At 42.5% G+C, this 17915-nt stretch overlaps 13 protein-coding genes across 13 annotated transcripts; 5 read left to right on the plus strand and 8 right to left on the minus strand.

Moving 5' to 3' along the window:
• Positions 1-382: 382 nt before the first annotated feature.
• Positions 383-772, minus strand: ECU09_0010 (uncharacterized protein; the record flags this gene model as incomplete). The annotated part of the gene is made up of 1 exon (NM_001415301.1): positions 383-772. One exon carries the CDS (start codon positions 770-772, stop codon positions 383-385), a length of 390 nt encoding a protein of 129 aa, NP_001402253.1.
• A 1184-nt stretch (positions 773-1956) lies between these two features.
• On the plus strand, positions 1957-2772 carry ECU09_0020 (uncharacterized protein; the record flags this gene model as incomplete). Its single annotated transcript, NM_001415302.1, has 1 exon — positions 1957-2772. The coding sequence occupies one exon, from the start codon at positions 1957-1959 to the stop codon at positions 2770-2772; it is 816 nt and encodes a 271-aa protein (NP_001402254.1).
• A 235-nt stretch (positions 2773-3007) lies between these two features.
• ECU09_0030 (uncharacterized protein) lies at positions 3008-3790 on the minus strand (the record flags this gene model as incomplete). Its single annotated transcript, NM_001415303.1, has 1 exon — positions 3008-3790. One exon carries the CDS (start codon positions 3788-3790, stop codon positions 3008-3010), a length of 783 nt encoding a protein of 260 aa, NP_001402255.1.
• A 141-nt stretch (positions 3791-3931) lies between these two features.
• On the minus strand, positions 3932-4612 carry ECU09_0040 (uncharacterized protein; the record flags this gene model as incomplete). The annotated part of the gene is made up of 1 exon (NM_001415304.1): positions 3932-4612. One exon carries the CDS (start codon positions 4610-4612, stop codon positions 3932-3934), a length of 681 nt encoding a protein of 226 aa, NP_001402256.1.
• Positions 4613-4853: 241 nt separating this feature from the next.
• On the plus strand, positions 4854-5627 carry ECU09_0050 (uncharacterized protein; the record flags this gene model as incomplete). Its single annotated transcript, NM_001415305.1, has 1 exon — positions 4854-5627. The coding sequence occupies one exon, from the start codon at positions 4854-4856 to the stop codon at positions 5625-5627; it is 774 nt and encodes a 257-aa protein (NP_001402257.1).
• Positions 5628-5743: 116 nt separating this feature from the next.
• Positions 5744-7009, minus strand: ECU09_0060 (uncharacterized protein; the record flags this gene model as incomplete). The annotated part of the gene is made up of 1 exon (NM_001415306.1): positions 5744-7009. The coding sequence occupies one exon, from the start codon at positions 7007-7009 to the stop codon at positions 5744-5746; it is 1266 nt and encodes a 421-aa protein (NP_001402258.1).
• A 54-nt stretch (positions 7010-7063) lies between these two features.
• On the minus strand, positions 7064-9043 carry ECU09_0070 (uncharacterized protein; the record flags this gene model as incomplete). The annotated part of the gene is made up of 1 exon (NM_001415307.1): positions 7064-9043. The coding sequence occupies one exon, from the start codon at positions 9041-9043 to the stop codon at positions 7064-7066; it is 1980 nt and encodes a 659-aa protein (NP_001402259.1).
• A 153-nt stretch (positions 9044-9196) lies between these two features.
• On the plus strand, positions 9197-9613 carry ECU09_0080 (uncharacterized protein; the record flags this gene model as incomplete). The annotated part of the gene is made up of 1 exon (NM_001415308.1): positions 9197-9613. One exon carries the CDS (start codon positions 9197-9199, stop codon positions 9611-9613), a length of 417 nt encoding a protein of 138 aa, NP_001402260.1.
• Positions 9614-9717: 104 nt separating this feature from the next.
• On the minus strand, positions 9718-13131 carry ECU09_0090 (uncharacterized protein; the record flags this gene model as incomplete). Its single annotated transcript, NM_001415309.1, has 1 exon — positions 9718-13131. One exon carries the CDS (start codon positions 13129-13131, stop codon positions 9718-9720), a length of 3414 nt encoding a protein of 1137 aa, NP_001402261.1.
• A 67-nt stretch (positions 13132-13198) lies between these two features.
• ECU09_0100 (uncharacterized protein) lies at positions 13199-14782 on the plus strand (the record flags this gene model as incomplete). The annotated part of the gene is made up of 1 exon (NM_001415310.1): positions 13199-14782. The coding sequence occupies one exon, from the start codon at positions 13199-13201 to the stop codon at positions 14780-14782; it is 1584 nt and encodes a 527-aa protein (NP_001402262.1).
• A 238-nt stretch (positions 14783-15020) lies between these two features.
• Positions 15021-15533, minus strand: ECU09_0110 (uncharacterized protein; the record flags this gene model as incomplete). The annotated part of the gene is made up of 1 exon (NM_001415311.1): positions 15021-15533. One exon carries the CDS (start codon positions 15531-15533, stop codon positions 15021-15023), a length of 513 nt encoding a protein of 170 aa, NP_001402263.1.
• A 111-nt stretch (positions 15534-15644) lies between these two features.
• Positions 15645-16247, minus strand: ECU09_0120 (uncharacterized protein; the record flags this gene model as incomplete). The annotated part of the gene is made up of 1 exon (NM_001415312.1): positions 15645-16247. One exon carries the CDS (start codon positions 16245-16247, stop codon positions 15645-15647), a length of 603 nt encoding a protein of 200 aa, NP_001402264.1.
• Positions 16248-16414: 167 nt separating this feature from the next.
• On the plus strand, positions 16415-17872 carry ECU09_0130 (ER translocation protein Sec61; the record flags this gene model as incomplete). The annotated part of the gene is made up of 2 exons (NM_001415313.1): positions 16415-16421; positions 16455-17872. 2 exons carry the CDS (start codon positions 16415-16417, stop codon positions 17870-17872), a joined length of 1425 nt encoding a protein of 474 aa, NP_001402265.1.
• Positions 17873-17915: the final 43 nt, after the last annotated feature.

Genomic DNA, 17915 nt, shown 5'->3' on the forward strand with positions numbered 1-17915 from the left:
TCTATGGATCTCGAAGCGCTTCCAACCATCCGAACTTTTCTTGCCTGTCTTCCTGCGTGCTCCTCCAACCTCCACGGACGGCGTTTCCGCTTCCTCACTCGCCTCCGCCTCCTCTGTCTCGCTCCCCTCTTCCTTGGCCTCAGAGACTCCCTTTCTCTTGCTCTCTGCCTTTCCTTGACTACATTCGCGACTTTATTGATATACCTCCTGTTTATCTCCTTTCCCTCCTTCCCCAGCAGCATTCGCTTGATCAACTCCTTCATAACCTCTCCTCCATATTCTCTGTGTGCATCTAATAACAGATTAGTGTTAACAACAGTATATTCTAAGTACAGACAGTGGTCAATCCCATCTTCATCAACCTTTCTCTTCAAAGATTTTCTCATCCTCCCTCGGCAAATAATCTCATCAGCGCCTCTTCTTCCAGGCCAAAGCAAATCTCTTTGAATGCATTACAAACCATCTTCTCTACTTCAACTATCTGTTTCCATCTTCCTACATTACGAAGGGACTCTCCATGTTCCTTAACACTGCTCCAATGCTCTTGGTACATCTTTCTTTCTTCCTCTGATATTCCAGCAGGTGAGTTTTCTATTATGTCGTCAAATGCATTCATGGCGTCTTCTCTGTGCTTTACTATATGTCCACCTCCACTCCCATCGCACTGGAATATCCTTTCACGCACTGCCTCCAACAGCTCACTAAAGGTCTTATCCCATCTTGTATACACCTTTGATACACCTGCAGATGCATTCTCTAAATATCTTCTCATTCTTTCATCAAACAACCTCTCAAGCCGATTATCATTCTCGTATACTATCTCACCTACCACAAAATCCCATAGTACATAAGAAATATCGTTTTTTTAAAAAAGATGTAATAATATCTTTTGGATTCTTGACATTTCTCTTCAAGTCGTTATACTTCGTTGTTGGTAACACAATGATGTTATTCCCTCTAAAGACGAACGAGAACACCATTACTTGACCATCTAGGCCTACTATAAAAGAGACAGCGCGTTCTAATCCTTCAGAGCAGTGTATTACGTCAAGCACAGTAATTAATATCTATGGAGCACACTTCCACCCCATAGAGTAGATCTTTCTCCTTACTTAATCTATCGTCTCCTCCCTTTCCTGCGATATTATCATTCCCTTCGAAGAGAAGTTGCCCGCTATCTTGCATATTCAACTTCCCTTTTCTATACAATACAGCCCTTTCACATTATCTTTCCTTCTTCAGTCCGTAATGCAGGAGTTCAGATTGTTTTCTTCGTCACTATCAAACAACCTCTGGATCCCTTTCTTATGATAAAAGTGATAAAATCAAGCTCTCCAGTCATTTCTCACAAGCCATATTGCACCATTGCTCGTAAAATGTGTATTAATCGGCCGTCTAAATCCAATGTCCGATATAGCCACCTCTGAATGTATCATCTATCAGAGCCGTATACCCCTGTAACTATACTAATCTACAGATATCCAAATAATAAACCTTCATCTATTTATTCACATCATCGTATCTCACGAATCTACAGAACAGTAAGACTCCAAACAACCCCACTGGTGTTTTCGAAGTCTCCCCCCCCCCTCCATGCTATTATGAACTCATCTCCGCCATTCACTGCTTCAGATTGTCCATGCTAAGGAGCTTTCTTCTTCTTCTATTCCATTCACGCTATAAGATTTCCCAAACAATGAGCTCCCACTAGTCCTTTTAGAATCCGTGAATCTGAACATCATATGGCGGATCACTCTCCCCCTATTTTCTGACAAGATCATTAAGATGGAAGCGCTTTCCATCAAAAAGTAGCTCTCCATCTATTACGCCACGGAAAATAGCTACTCTTCTTTTCATTTTCCGCCTTTCCATAACAAATATACGATTAACCATTTAGTAACATTGAATTACCCCTAGCTACATCTAACTAATATCCACTGTTTTTATTTATCCCTTATGGATCTCATTAATACTTCAAGACTGCATGAAACTAATAAACAGTTCAAGAACAAGAATGAAGCAACCAAGCTACATTGGAGAACATTCTTTAACAACTTCGGCCCATTCACATCCATCATATTTTCTATGCTCATGTACCTTATCTTCAGCAAAAATGATTTCAATGGAACTCCTTTTCTTAGATTTGTAGGCGTACTTTTTCCTTCCTTATATTCATCGATGGAATATTTTCTTCTATTATTCGACAGTTGGAGGTCGGACCATAGAGTGTTGCTTTCATTACATGGCGTGCTTTATCTTCTCCTTAACACCATCCTTTTTATGTTTTCTTTCGTTACTATTATTTCGACCATTGCATTCACTGCTAGTAAGTGGAACGATAACGATGATCCTGCTACCTTCACTATGGCTATCCCCTCTTTTTTCGTGTCGTTTGCCTACTTACTATCTATCTCTTGTGATTTTTCGGCAAAGTCGGTCTTATCAATTGGCATGAGCACTAATGTTCCTATTGATTTGTTGATACTGCTAATTCCCATAATAGGCACAATACTTCTAATCGAAAAATCCAGATACCACTTCTACTTCTTTATTGTTCCCGCTATTCTTATCCCAGTAAGGTCACTGAAGGAAAGGTACTTTGTATCTGGGAAAAGTTCTCTGTCTGTTGCGCCATGGAGAACAATGGTCTTTGTCTTCATGCTCATCCTTGGCGTATTCGTATACGCATTCCTAGCATATGGATCTGTAGAGATCCTTTATCAATACCTCTGTTCATTCAACAAACCGCCTTCTCAACTGGGGAATGAATAAACAACTAATTCCCATTCAATCCCTACACTATACGATGAAGACTATCCTTGCTGGCTGTTTCGCACTGTTCATAATAACATTACTACTAAATGAATTCCAGACCCAAACAACCTACGTAACATTTGCTTTACCCGAATTACTAGAGCTTCCAAAACCTGGTGATTCTCTGTTACCGTCTTTAGGAAGTACAAGGATTACTAAAAAATAGAAAAACGAAACTGGTAAGGGCATTTAATTATTCCTTCTCATCCTGCGAAAGCCTTATCCTGCTCCCGAAAATTTCCCTTAACTCCTTCCACCCGACATTTCCATCACTGCTTTCCTTTCTCAGGCGGTTGTTGCCTCGCAAGTCCAGCAAGACTAGATTCTTCCTATCTGCAAGCATTTGAACTAGCTTTCTTGGAATTTTCCGAAGCCTTTTGTTTTTGGTGAAGATGATTTCCTCCAAATTTTCCAGATATCCAAGTATTGGAGGCAATGTATTGAACAGATTTCCCCCAAGGTCGAGCCTTTTCAAATTCTCAAGAGCTCCTATTCCAAAAGGCAATGCCATTAGCTCATTGTTTCCAAAATCCAGCCTAACCAAACTGTTCATGTTATCTATGTTTTCGGGCAGCTGCCGCAGCTGGTTGTTTCTGACGCTCAGTTCCTCTAAGTGCTCCAGGAATGTTATTTCTTCAGGAAGAGAGAGGAGGTTGTTGTTATTGAGGTTCAACCTTACTAGTGATGATAGGCCTGATATCGAATTAGATAGATATTTCAGCTGATTGTCACTGACGTCAAGCGTCCTCACACACGAAAGATTTTCGAAATAGGGAGGCAGTCTATCTATATTATTTTTACTAATATCGAGCTCTACAATCTGCTCCCCTCTCATCATACTCTCGAATACTTCACGAGGTACGCTCCCTTCTTTCCTGCCTGAAAAATTCAAAGAGACACATCTCCCTTTTTGCTTCAAACTGAAAATACCGCTCACTGTGCAGATAACAGTCATTATTCTTGCACCTAACCTCATTTCCTCAGGGGGATTTCAACCTTATATATTGAAGACAACAAATATATGTCAAATATCAATCCGAATTTAATATTAACTTACTTCCTCACCCGCTGCTCTAATACCAAGACCCCGCCGAATGACAGGTGTCTAGAGGGTATTTTAAAATCTTGACCTGTCGGGCCAATAGTATGCAAGTGAGAATAAGATCAACTGGACAATATCAAATGACCGAAGCTGGTTCTTGGACACATCCCATATATCCCTCTCACGAGACAAGAGTATTTCTTCAGCTAGCGAGATTGATGCTAGCACAACACCACTTAATACAAAGCTCCATGACACCACAAGCATATCGTTAGTTTTTGCATTGATGGCAATTGCGCAGACTACCATGATAATAGAAGCAATTGAAACGGCATTCCCAACGCCACTGCTTCTATAAACAGGGCGGGGGAGGAGTCCTAAGCACTTAAATCGCAAATAGCTAATCGAGGAGAAGGTTGCAAACATCTTCAGAACATCTACACCATCGTCATGGAGGCCATATAAAAACGTTTCTCCGACACATGTAGCTAACCCTGCTGTACACAGTACGATGAGTGTAAGATAGAAAAAATATTGCTTGGATCCGCAGGAAGAAAGGTTCACACACCAGTTTCTTACTATCCAGTAAACCAGCATGAATATGCTGAAGAGTGAGCTAGACACTGCAGCCACAAGCCTACCCGGACCATTTGTTTCTGTAGATATGTCCGATAGATAAATCATTGTGGGCACCAACATAGAGGCCAGTCCGAGAGCATTTGCATATATGCTCATTTTATTTTTCCCGACATTCATGACACCCCTACCTCCATAAAGCTTATTAGTGCCCAACTTACTAATTAGGCAATCGGGACAATAAATTAAAGCATAGATGTTTAATTAACGAAAAACGGAGTCCGACTGGAAGTTCTCGGGATTTAATTTGTCCATATTTAGAAAATAACAAGAGTGGGCAGAACGCCGCAATGCTTCTTTCGAACACCATAAATAGGATGAAATAAAAATTACATAAGCGCTCGTACCCCCTATAAGATTAATGGAAGATTTTACTGAGAAGAGTGCCTCTACGGAATTAGCGATATTCGACTTTCTTCTGAATAACGAGCGGATTGAAGCACTTATCCTGATTGGATTTGTTTTGATTCACCTGGGACTCAATAAGATAGAGGCTGAAGGAGTGCTCTTCCATCTTTTCAACTTAGCCGTTGTCATATTCTTCGTTGCCTATATGTTGTGTCTAATAAAAACAATAGAGCTTCCTGAAGGCAGTATATTAGGGGCTCTGGGTATAGTTTCACTAGGGGTTACATCAGTTATCGCAGCGATTCAGGCAATTTGCTCTATGACGGATATGCGCAATGACAAAGCAAAAATCTTCTACTCCCAAGATGGAGTGAGGCTAGTACTTGGAGGATATGCTGTTGTTTTTGCCTCGATCTTCATTCTAGTCCAGATGGCAAAGATGTTACAATCCAAACGAGCCATCAAACGGAAGTATTTCACTTGCGGATGCCTAATGGTAGTGGCATCTACCACTTATTTCCTTTTATCCGAGGGGATTGATAGAGAGCAGCTATTGTCTGTAATGGTGTGCCTTGCCCTTGCAATTGCAATCATTCTTCTGCTTGATTCTAAAAATGATAGTGTATCCGTAGAAAACAAGGGTGCCACAGCTTATGTAATGACTGCCATTGTTGCTTGGTTCACCGCCTCCGTGCTTGGTGCAAAGGTGGTTAATGACAAAGTTAAGTTCCTTGAAAAGTTAGCGGCTGTCGTCACACTTATCGACAAGGCTATGAATATAAGGTAATTAAAAGATTTACTAGCTTCAACTCCATTTTATACAGGCACTCTAAGATGTTAGCCAAGTATGCAGAGAGTAGTATGCCCCTATTAACCTCAAAACTTAAAGGAGAGGAATGGAAGCTAGCTTACCTGTAATTTTCCTGCCACCTTACTATTTATAGCACACGGAACATAAAACACAAGTACAAGGTATGTGATGCACAAAGCATGGCTCGAACACCTGGACATATCTTTTGAAGCACTTAGTAGCTTATTTAGCGTCACAAGCATATTAGACCAGACTAGGATGAATAATAAATACTTGCTAATGAAGCGATGCATCTCAAGATTTCGAATTTTGAAGGTTCTACTGAATACCTCGAAGACGATTCCATGCGTAGTGTGAAGAAGCATTATCACCATACAGAAGTAGAGATTGTGTATTCTCCGGCAAGATGTGGAGTAGACACGGGCTATCGACAATACAGCAACGAAAAAGGCGTTGTATAATATGATAATGCTCAGGTTCTTTTTTTTGAATACGACTTTTGATATATCAGCTGCCATGAGGAACATTCCCATCTGCGGGAGAAGGAATGTAATTCCCTCTATGTTTGAGGTTATTATGCTCGACCTAGCGGAGCTGTATATCAGCTTTTCTAGGCCAAAGAACTTTAGGAAAAGCTCATGAGTCAAGCACATACCGAATCCTAGTAGGAAGTTTGCCCGCGTGTTTATGACAAGGGAGGCTAGATTCAGAACACCAAGCATCAAAAAGAAGTTCAGATGGACACCGAACTCACGATCATCGACGTCCAGCTTGAGTAATTCTTTGGAAAGATATCTCAGCATTCCAAAAAAGAAGGATGATAGTGCATTCTTCATTTTTCTCTGCGGATCCGCCCTTGTGGAAAAGAAGCCTGCATTATATACAAAAGAACCTACGCCTATGTCCATAAGCTTGAGTCCGTATCCCATGCTTTTTCCCAGCTTGGCATTTTCCTTGTAAAAGGGAAAGTCTGATGCAAATATGGCAATGACAACACATCCAATGATAAGAAAGCGAGTTCTGTCTATTGCCATTGATGTGTATGGCTCATCATCTTGGGGCGCATCGACAGACTGCTTCGGGTAACTAGATGGGTTGCCTGGCCACACAGGCTCCCTCAATCTCCTCCACTTTTTCAGTCGTACAAATAAAAAATATACACCAAGCACAACAAGGAATAGGGCATAAACCAAACCTGAATATTTGAGAAAGACAATTACTGAATATAGCGGAACTGCAGAGAACATAAACTCAAGAAGCGTGGATTTTGGAAGCATCAGGTGATATACCAGTATGGATAGATGCGTTATGCTTGTGGCTGCAAAGAGTTCGATTTCGCTAAGGGTACTATTTGTCATTATGGGGTTAGGATTCCATACAAATAAACCAATTCTGATGCCAATGCAAGTACCCTAAAGCAAATAGAAAACACCAAATTTATTTTCTAGCTTATTCAGTAACCTTATAAGGTCCTCGGTTAGCTCACTGGAAAAATGCTTCTTCAGAACGCTGATAGACTCCCTTGTAACCAATGAATATAGAATGTCATCTTGCCCAAAATGTCTTCCAAACATCCTTGGAGGTAGATTAGGCTTTGCTTCGATCTTAATAGCCACCTTTTGGCCCTTAACAGCCTCCTTGGCCGCCTCCTTGTTGTTTTCAATGGAGGTCACTACTCCAAGTCTAGTAGTTTCCCCTTCTTTAAACACACACAAAGGCGTTCCTATCTTTAGGATACCCTCCTGCACGTGAACACCAACCACCAACGGGCTTCTGGAATTGAAGATACACTTTGGAACAATGGACAGCTCTACCGGGAACACTGCCTGGTCCATGTACATCTTCTTGTCTTTTTCTTTTTCTTCGTCAACGAACTTTAGATATGAGTCGAGGAGATGGTAGATGGTTTTTGCCTCAAACACCCTTACTTTCATAGAAGACGCCATGTCCCTTATCTCTTTCTCCAACACCACATCAAAGCAGAGAATTGCTGCATACTCCTTGTGCTTTTTCGCCATAGACGCCACAATGATCATGTCCTTTTTCTTTACTGTTCCGATGCTTGCTCCCAAAATTGGAATTTTTGAAGTCTTCAGAAAGGAAATTAAGGCCTCCAGTGACCCAAGTGTGCTTGAGACAACGTGCACTCCCTCCTGGCTAAGCTCTATGGACGAGAAAACCGACTCCAGATCCGTCTCAAGCGCCCTCTTTACCTCCTCTTCGTTGTCCTCTACAATCAGCACGCGGCTTCCTGCTATTGCCTTCTCAAGGCCACCGGCTGCAATCTTAATTCCCAGGCTGGCCCTCACCTCTTTCACCATAATGTACTGGCTCTTTACTCTCAGCTCCTTCAAGGGCTGTGGCATAAGTAAGGCCTTGATTGTTGTGACTATGGGTCCGTTGAATCCGCAAACGCCAATTCTGTCACCTTCCTTCAGCATCCCATTGCTTAGAATGGCATCTATGGTTACGCCAAAGCCCTCGGCATTCTTGACTTCTAGAATAGTGCACTCAACCTCGTTCTTGATCTTCATCTTCGATCCCATATACTTTTCAGACAGCTCCAGTATCAGAGATATTAAATCAGGAATTCCCTCACCAGAGATTGCAGATGTGGGAACCAGCGAGACAAATCTTTTCTGGTCCGTATTTTCATAAAACAGCTTTGCATTCAGCCCCATCTCTGCAAATGCCACAACTGTGTTATCAAGTCTCTTCTTGAAGTCATTGATGGTTGCCTTCGACTGCTTTTTAAGTATTTCTTTGATTCCTCCAAACGGAGTGGATTTCCATCCGTAAAGCCTATCTATCTTGTTGAGAGCAACCACAAAGGGCGTTCTACGTTTCCTGAGAAGCTCTATGCTTTCCAGTGTTTGAGCCTCGATCCCATGGACTATGTCCACCACTAGTATTGCAAGGTTACAAAGCGAAGAGCCACGTGTCCTTAGATTGGCAAAAGACTCGTGCCCAGGCGTGTCAATAACCAGAATTCCCGGAAGCTTAGACTCTCGCTTTCCACATTTCCTGAACAGTTCCGACACCGGAAAAAATGTAGCTCCAATTTGCTGCGTTATTCCCCCAGCTTCTTCCTCCTGGACATTCGATTCCCTTAGCTTATCAAGGAGCTTGGTTTTGCCTGTATCAACATGCCCCAAAATACAACATATCGGGCTTTTAAACTCAGAAGGCTTCTCTCGATTGTTCAACCTTGTTCCTGTTTCCCTCTCATTATGCTTAGAGCTTTTTTGGGCCTCACCTACGCTCATCTTACTCACAGACTTCCCTATCTCTTCTGAGTCCTCCGGGTCCTTGCGCCTTTCCTTGTTCCCTTTGTCTGCGGATCCAAGCAGTGTGTTCAGATAGTCGTCATCTCTTCTGTTCTTTTTACCCATAGCAAATGTTCATCTTCTCTTCCTTAAGAAATTATTTCTTCATAGACATCAGATACACTATTATCTTCTTACTGAACAAAGGCATGAACCAATCGTCCCTGTTGTTTCAAAACCAGAACTTCTGCTTTAAACCTCTCTACAAAGAGAAGGAAGATGAACAAAGACCTAATTACCAAGACCATTCCTTTTCTTACCAAGAAATCAGCTCTAGCGTTTTATTACATAACTGGAGACACAAAGTATCTCGTTCATGTTGTTAGTAGATACAGATCCAGAATGAACATAATTTCCATAGAAAAGGCTGCAGTGCTGCTTCAGAAGATAATTGAGATGGGAAGAAATGACTTGGTAATTGAATGTCTATCCCATGTCTCTTCAGGAAGAATGAACAGAATCCTGTTTAAGCTGGCAAGGAGCATAGAACCTGAAAAAACACAGAGCGTGATTTCAGAGCTAAAAAGGAGCCATCCTTATTTATCGCGCGATTCAAGCACCAGATGCGGGGTAGTTGTAAGCTACCTTCAGAATGTTGCAAAAAGTGCAAAGCTATATGCGCACCATTGTAAATAATGACATTTTTAATCACTCTCCTCCTAGATCGATTCATGTAGATATGGTAAAATTACAAGCCGTTCTCACTTTGCGCTGCTTTAGTGCTGTTCCGCAGACGGAGTTTACCTTCCAGGATGCCTAAGTCTGATTTTGAAAGATGCTGGAATCCTAACCATGGTACCAACACTTAGGGTGTCAGCTTTTGCTTGAGAACGATCCTGTCTATTGCATCTCTTTACGTCTCCTAAGCCGTCTTTTCCTTTTCTATCAAGGTGCTTCCCGTAAGCGCTTCTTTTGGGCAAGTCAGGCTCCACATCCGGATGTGGAGATCTTTTCTCTTCCTGTTCTGTAAATTCGTCGTAAGAAATCTTCTTCTTTTCTGGAACAGGAACCCTGACAAGGTATTCTATCTCCAGAAGCTTCCTTTTGAGCACATCCATGTTGCTCAGTCTCAAAGCCACGTGCCTGTCTCCTATAAACTCTCTACCCAAACGGTTGATTGTTTTACGTGAGTCTGCAGGCAGCGTTCCCTCATAAACCCCGACAACCACCTTACGATAATCATCGTGTGTTAGCTCCATATCCTCTACAAGATATATTAGGTCAGCAATCTTTTCTTTGATAACAATGTTTCCCTGGTTAGACCTTAACAATTCGAACAGCTCCTTTCTCTTTCCTTTCAAAACCTTTTTAAAGTTGAATTTTGGAGACAGCCCAAGAGTCATCATGACATCCAAAGCCGTTCGCTTGATGGTAAATGACCCTCCCGAGAACACTTCGAAAGCTACCTCAATGGCCTCTTCATCCTCATAAAACAGAACAAGTAAAACCTCAAGTGCTGCGATCCTGACACTGCAAAAATTAGGATATTTCGAAAGTTGAATTAAAGCATCCTTCTTCAAATTCGTCATTCCAAACAAGGAGAGTCGTCCCAGGGCATAGATGCAGGACTTAGTCACCAGGTTTCTGTGAGATGGGAAAACCATATCCAAAATCCGAAACCTTTCGATCTCGGAAATAGAAAGCTGGAGGTAGTCGGGGCTTTCCAAGGACTCGGCCTTGTTGTGAGGCAAGCCTTTACAACCACCCAAAGACCCATTGCTTCCCTCTTTCGACATCCCGTTGTCCCTATGGCTGAAGAGCGATGCCCTGTTTTCATAGTCCTCGTCTAGACTAGCCACATCTACACTTCTTTTGTCCTCCGGCGCAGGAGATCCGTCCATTGATGAAATGATGCCCTTAACGCTTTTGCTGCCCAACTTCTCTATTTTGAACAGGTCGTTTATATCGTCATTTGCTTTTTCTTGGTTGCGGAAGGTGTCTCTTTTGCATCTGGATTTCGTGTGCTTGCTGGAATAAAACTCAGGAAAGCTCATCGAAGAAAGAGGAAGGCTTATGCTTTCAATCACAGAGGATATGTACCACCCATCGCTGTATGAGTTGAATGAATTGTCGTTAAACTTGAGTATGTTGATGATAAATGCAGAAATGATGTTTGCAGATCCTACCTCTCTTCCAGAGTAGCTTCGAAAAACAAAGGGATCCGCAATTGACAGCGCCCTTACAAGATGTTTCTGTATGAAGTATGGAATGAATGAAAAATCATTCGGCTTGACCACCGTGGACGTCTGAACGCAGTATTTCTTTACAAAAAATTGGATGAGCCTTTGAAATCCGTAGTAGTTCCCGACCGTTGTCCTGGAAAGGATATACAGTATGTGAATCCTTATCTTATAAAAGATGTGGGTGTTTTCAAGAACCCTTTCAAGTATCTCACAAACCTGAGTTGATGGCTTTGTCGAGAGGCTTTCAAGCGCCTCCATCTGCCCGACAACATTTTTGTCGAGAAGCTGCTCTATGAACATGTAGTCCGGCTGTTCCACAATTATCTTTGCCAGATGCTCTCCCTTTGGATCCGCCCTTACCCACAGCAAGGGCATCACCTCTTCCTCCTCTTCAGACTTCTTCTTCTTTTTGGTTTTAGGATGGTAGTAGAAGTGGTTGTCCCGATCCAGCATAAACACATGCTCAAATACCCCCTCCATTTCATAGCTACAGATAGTTACGGGACCACACACTGTCCTGTTGCCATTTGAAAAAATACTAGTCGGTGCCTGCATGGCAGTGAAGTCCACTCTATTGCTCTTCTTGTTTATCGTAAACCCTAGCTTTACCCTCACCACTCCTGGCTTAAACACATAGGTTTCAAAAAGAGATCGAAGATCTTTTCCGGTGACATCCTTCACAAGTCTGACAAATTCAAAACTGTAGTCCTCCTTGACATCATTCCTTCTCTTCATGGTGTAATTCAGAATCTTTTCCATGAAGGCTCTACTAAGATTCCCCTCGAGAAGATGAAAGAAGACCTTGGACTTGGTTTTAAAGAACTTTCCTCTCATTGAAAGGAATGTTCTTCGGGTGTCATACAGGGCATACTCCATGACATCTCTGTCTAACACATAATCTCTGTCTTTTTTGAGTCCGTACAGAAACTCGTTGTTTCCCAAGAAGTGTCTAACGCAATAGTCCTGGAAATATCCTTTCATCCCCTCGGAAATCCAAAAGTCTGCCCTGTCCACCACAGAAAAGTAGAAGTAGAACATCTGGGAGCTCAATATATCGCATACTATCCTTTTCAGAAGAAACATCGGCTCGATGTCGTTTGAGGATGTGAGGTTTGATACAGCTAGAAAGGCGGTGTTCTGTCCATATACCCTGTCTGCATCTCCAAACACAAATACAGTCGAAAGGGCCTTGAATGGATACTCCCTCTGAAGAAAGTACTCGGAGTATCTAATCAGGTTCTCAATGTCGCAGCAGAACTCCCGGACACAGTCCTTGTACCCATCAAATCCTTTTGGAATGCATACGGCCTTTCTGTCGTCTCCAGTGGAAACCTCGTAACTATCGAATGTCCCAACGCAAAAGTTCAATGCCCCGCTGTGGGCCATATCTACTATGTACGAATACAGGATAACATTTTCCTCTTCTCGTATGCTCTTAAGAATCCCAGGAGATGTGATCTTCGTTTCATCATTATTAGGCAAAACATAAACCAACTCCCACCTATTCTTGTAGGATGTCGAAAGTGATGGAAATATAGAGGATGAATCGAACATTCTGTTGGTGGCCACCACCTCCATGTGCTTATCTTCCGGAGAAACAGGTCTATAGAACTCTATGGAATCGTTATTTTCTTCTGCCTCATAGAGAATCCTCACTGTAAATGTATCCTCCCCGACATCTTCAGGAATACGGATCTCAAGCGTACCGTCTGTGCTTATATTTTTCCACATGTCTCTGTGAAAAGACTTTTCGTATCCACGGATTGCATCTGTTGCATCCCTAACCGTGTAATCCACGCCTCTTGAACCGCCAGAGGCCATGACATCGACACTCAAAATGGCCAGGTCTTTTGATCGGTACACAGCCACGCTTTCTCCAGGCAGCCTCTGAATCGTTGTCTCGGAAAATCCTCTGTATATGCACTTGCTTAGGTCGACAAAGTATACATTCCTCTGTTGGATCACCTTCATTTTCAGGGCAAATTTTTGTTAAACAACTTGAAATACCGGCATCAGGACCCCCCGATCGCATTCAACAATGAAGAAGGTAAAGACCGAAAGCGGAAACTCCGCTAGCCCAAAGGTGGTTGCTCAGTTGTGGGATATGATTGACAGAGAGGATATTGCTTCGTATCAAAAATCCTCTATCTTTTTTGAGATGATGGAATACAGGAAGATGAATGAGGAACTTACAAGAAGAAACACCGAGCTGATTGAAGAGAACGCGACTCTGGTATCCATTCTTGGAACGCAAAAGGAAAATCTAAATAACTCTGGGTGCTCTGATGAGGCATTAAAGTTTGATATCGGCTCAAGAATCTCCTCACTGAACTACGAGATAAGAAGACTGAACTCTGTGATTCATGAGATGGAAAAAAGGCTGGCCAGAGTCGGGATGTTTAGGGAATCTAAGGACATGCCCTCGGATGGGGATTCTGCCGAGAAGAAACATAGCATAGCTGATGATTCCATGGTCACCAGCGAAGTCTATAAGAAGATTATTGACGAGTATGGGGATCTCCGAGCAAAAATGGCTGGACTGGAAAGTAAGCATGAAGAAGAGCTGTGCGAAAAGGACCAGAAAATAGCTGGGCTCACCAGAGAGTTATGTGAGATTACATTCAATGCACAGGAAGTGAGCAAGATGTTTGATGCCCTGAAGGCAGAGAATGAGAAACGAAGAGAAATACTCTGTGGGCTTGGTGAAAAAGAAATGGGTCTTAGGAGGGAAATGGATCAGTGCCTCCAAAAGCTGGAGAAAGTGGACAAGGACATACAAAGCGTCATGTCCGGCTTGGATCTTTGGATGAAAAGGGCAGAACAACTGGCTGTTGAGAAAGAAGAGCTTTCCAGAATTGTAGAAAACTACAAGAGGTGTGAGAGAGTGAGAAACACGAGCGCAGGGGGAGCTTATGAGGAAGGGTCTCTGGAGGAGGAAATAATCAATCTTGTTGAAAGCTTAGATAAAAGTCTGGGGGAGAACAAGGCATTGATTGCGAAGCTTGAGAACATGCACAAGAAGAATAGAGAGCTTGAAAATGAAATGATTGCCTTGAGAATGACTAACGCAGATCTTGGCTCTAAGAATACCAAGCTTGAGTTGGATGCAAAGCAGCTCAGAATGGAAGGAAGGGGGAATACATGTAGAAGCTCTGGAGATTCACTGAAGATCAAGAAGTTGGAAGATTCTATTGCCGAGTCTAGTAAGTTGGCTTTAGATTACAAGAAAAGGCTGCATTTCCTGTTCATAGAGAAGGAGGAAAATGAGAAGATACTGGAGCGTATTAAAAGGCAGAGTAGAGAAGCAAGAGACGAAGTGTCAAAACTTACAAAGGTAAATTCTCAAATTGAGGCAGAGAACAAGAGGCTAAATGGAATTCTAAGGGCCATTCAAAATGGGGACTCCGAAGGCGATCCGGATCTTGCTGTACAGCTGGAAAGGTATAGGGGCCTTCTCCGCTGTTCTCTCTGTGACACACGCTTCAAGGATACTGCGATAATCAAATGCATGCATTGCTTCTGTGAAGAATGTGTGAACTCCAGAATTAGAATGAGAGACAGGAGGTGCCCTTCCTGCAACGAGTCTTTTGCACCCTGCGACGTAAGGAAGATTTTCTTGTAGAGATAGTGTCGCTCTTCATAGACTCTTTATTCCACAGGCTTGCTGCTTTGAAGATTCTACCAAAGGCGGATGTCTGAGATGCTTCTTACCCTGGCGGCTTGTGGACCAAAGAAGCAAACCCATATTTCAGGAAAGACTCGTGGATGTTTTTATAAAGCATATTTTATCGAAACAGGCAAAGAGTTTCTTAATTTTATTCACTGGTTTCATTTTACAGCCTTATATTTCCAAAGCGGAGTCAACGCTTGCTTTCGTTAAGCGCCATAATCGACGATCTCGTGGATCTTATATCCTCCAACAGGATTTTGAGCCTTTTGTAGTCTTTTGTTTTTAGTACAATGTCCTCTTCTCCCACTGAAATAATGATCCCGGCAAACTCATCTCTGTTCACCATGGCCTTGATTTTATCTCCTTTTGAAAATACATGGCCCTTTACATTGAGTGTATTGTTTTCAATAAAAGCGTCAAGGCCCTTTTCTTCTGAGATCTTTTGAAGATCTTTAGCAGCCTCGTCTGCTGCAGTGTACAGTATTTCGTCCACATCCAATGTTGTAGACCTTCTCCTTCTTTTGGTACCTTCTACTGTGCTCCTTTGACTCTCGGCAGAGGCAAGGTCCAGCTCGTCCTCCAGATCACACATCCTCTTTACAAAAATTTTGCACACCTTTGCATATCTTTCCTTTCGTTCTATCTGCCTCCTAAGGCTGCTTTGTAGGCTCTTTGCATCTCCTGATGGAAAAGATAAAACCATTTCTCTTTTGATTGGATCAAGGGGTTTGGACTTAATTAAAAATAGGTATTTGGCAATGCATGTCTTCCACCATTGTTCGCTTGCAGGCCTTGAAAGCTTAAAACAAAACATTTACTTTCCATCGAGGATCTTCTCCAACTCCTTTCTAGGTCTGTGGCAATGATCCTTGAAAAAAGAGACCATCCTGTCATAGAATCTTTGGAAATCAAACTCGATCTTGCTTGTCACAAATCTTTCGTAATAATAGAAGTTGAGTAGTAGTTGGTTCCCGCCTGCCCCAAATCTGCGATTCTTTGAGGTGAAGATTTTACAAAACTCTTCGAGCAATTTTGCATTGTAGATAGAAAACAGTTGCTTTCCAAACTCAGAATCAAGATCAAATGTCTCCTCTGCATCCTTTACTATTTGCCTAATCCACTTTTCAGGTTTCCCAACAGCTTTACGATCGCCTGTGTAGTCATCATCTACCAGATCGAGTATCAAGGCCCTCACCTGAAGTATCTTGTGCCCTAAAACATCGTCAATCACATCATTGATTCCATCTGCATTTATGGTGTGCAAGTCGTTCAGAAGGTCAAACTTAGATCTCTTGACCTCTCTTTCGTCGAGAAGAACACTTTTTGCTGTCTGAACATAGTACTTCACAAGCTTCTTTCTGTCCTCACTTTCAAACTCATCTACTATCTTTTGCACTTCTCTTAAATAGCTGCTCATTTTGTTGGGATTCAAATCGCTCACCTTATCTCCGGTACAAGGTTTATTTATACCCAGAAAGGCCACGTGTCCTACCTTCTTGATATCCATCCTAAAAGATCTGCAAAAAGGCCCCAGATACTTGATGAACCCGCCTGAGTATTAAAAACAAAAATGCCGCACCCCCAATGTCATGTAAGTGAAGATAAACATTGAAACTAATTTTAGACAATCTCCTGCATGTCGTGAAGCCTTTGGTGCCATACATCCCCGATGTCCAGTCTCCAGCGAGAACAATCACCTTTCACGAAAGATTCATCTGGACAACGCTTGCAATTCTGATATACCTCATTTCGTCTCAGGTCCCTCTGTTTGGGATAATCTCAAACGATGCTGCAGATCCCTTGCAATGGATGAGAGCAATGATGGCCTCTAATAGAGGAACACTCATGGATCTTGGAACAAGCCCTGTGGTCACCTCTAGCCTGATAATGCAATTCCTGACGATGTCCGAAATACTGAAGGTCGACTGGTCCATCAAAGAAGACAAAAACCTCCACAATGCAACGCAAAGGCTTATATCACTGATTATGACGGTTGGGCAGGCGCTTGTCCAGGTGTACACAGGGTTCTATGGCAGTCCAAAGAGCCTTGGAACGATCTACTGCCTTCTTCTTGTTGTCCAGCTTATCTTCTCGGGAATTATTATAATTCTTCTGGATGAGCTTCTTCAGAAGGGATATGGTCTTGGGAACGGCGTCAATCTGTTTATTGCGGCCAATGTCTGCGAGAGCATCATCTGGAAGGCCTTTAGTCCAAAGGTACTTTTCACCGGGCGTGGCATAGAATTCGAAGGATCTGTAATTGCATTATTCCATCTTCTTGTGGTAAGAAAGAACAAATTTGCAGCAATATACGAGGCCTTTTTCAGGCAAAATCTCCCAAATCTCTTTTCACTGCTCTCAACCATCCTTCTGTTTGTGTTTGTCATATATCTCCAGGGAATGAGAGTCGAGCTCCCAACAGAGTCGTCACAGGTCAGGGGGCATGTGGGTAAGTTCCCCATAAAACTGCTGTACACGTCTACTATGCCGATCATTGCCCAGAGCTACATAGTCGGGCACATTTCATCGATCTCCTCATTTCTTTACAAGAGATGGCCGCAGTACCTTGTTGTCAGAATTCTCGGTGTCTGGAATACATCCAAGGGAGGAAGATATATGCCAGTAAGCGGAGTCAGCTATTACATCACGTCGCCGGAATCCATTTTCGAGGGCTTCCGGGACCCACTGCGATTTGTCATCTATTTGGCCATCATGTTCCTAACATCTGCCATTCTTAGTACGTCATGGCTTGAGCTGAACGAACTGTCCCCTGAAAAAGCTGCACAGAAGCTCAAGGAATCGAGAATGAGGCTGAAGGGAGTGAGAGAAGCAAATACAGCCAATGTACTTTCCAGATATATCCCTACTGCTGCATTTCTTGGTGGGATGCTCACATCTATGGTTGTTATAATGTCCAATCTTTTCGATACCATTGGGAGCGGGACAAATATCTTCTTGGCCACCTCTATTGTAAGTCAGTATCTGGAGATGTTTGCCAAGGAATCAATGCAGAAAAACAGCGAAATAGGTTTTATCGAATAAAGTTATTCCATGGCTCTGGTAAACTTTTTAAAGCAATAAAAAT

Source organism: Encephalitozoon cuniculi, chromosome IX, assembly GCF_000091225.2.
Source record: "Encephalitozoon cuniculi GB-M1 chromosome IX, complete sequence".
In the NCBI taxonomy this organism is placed as follows: domain Eukaryota; kingdom Fungi; phylum Microsporidia; family Unikaryonidae; genus Encephalitozoon; species Encephalitozoon cuniculi.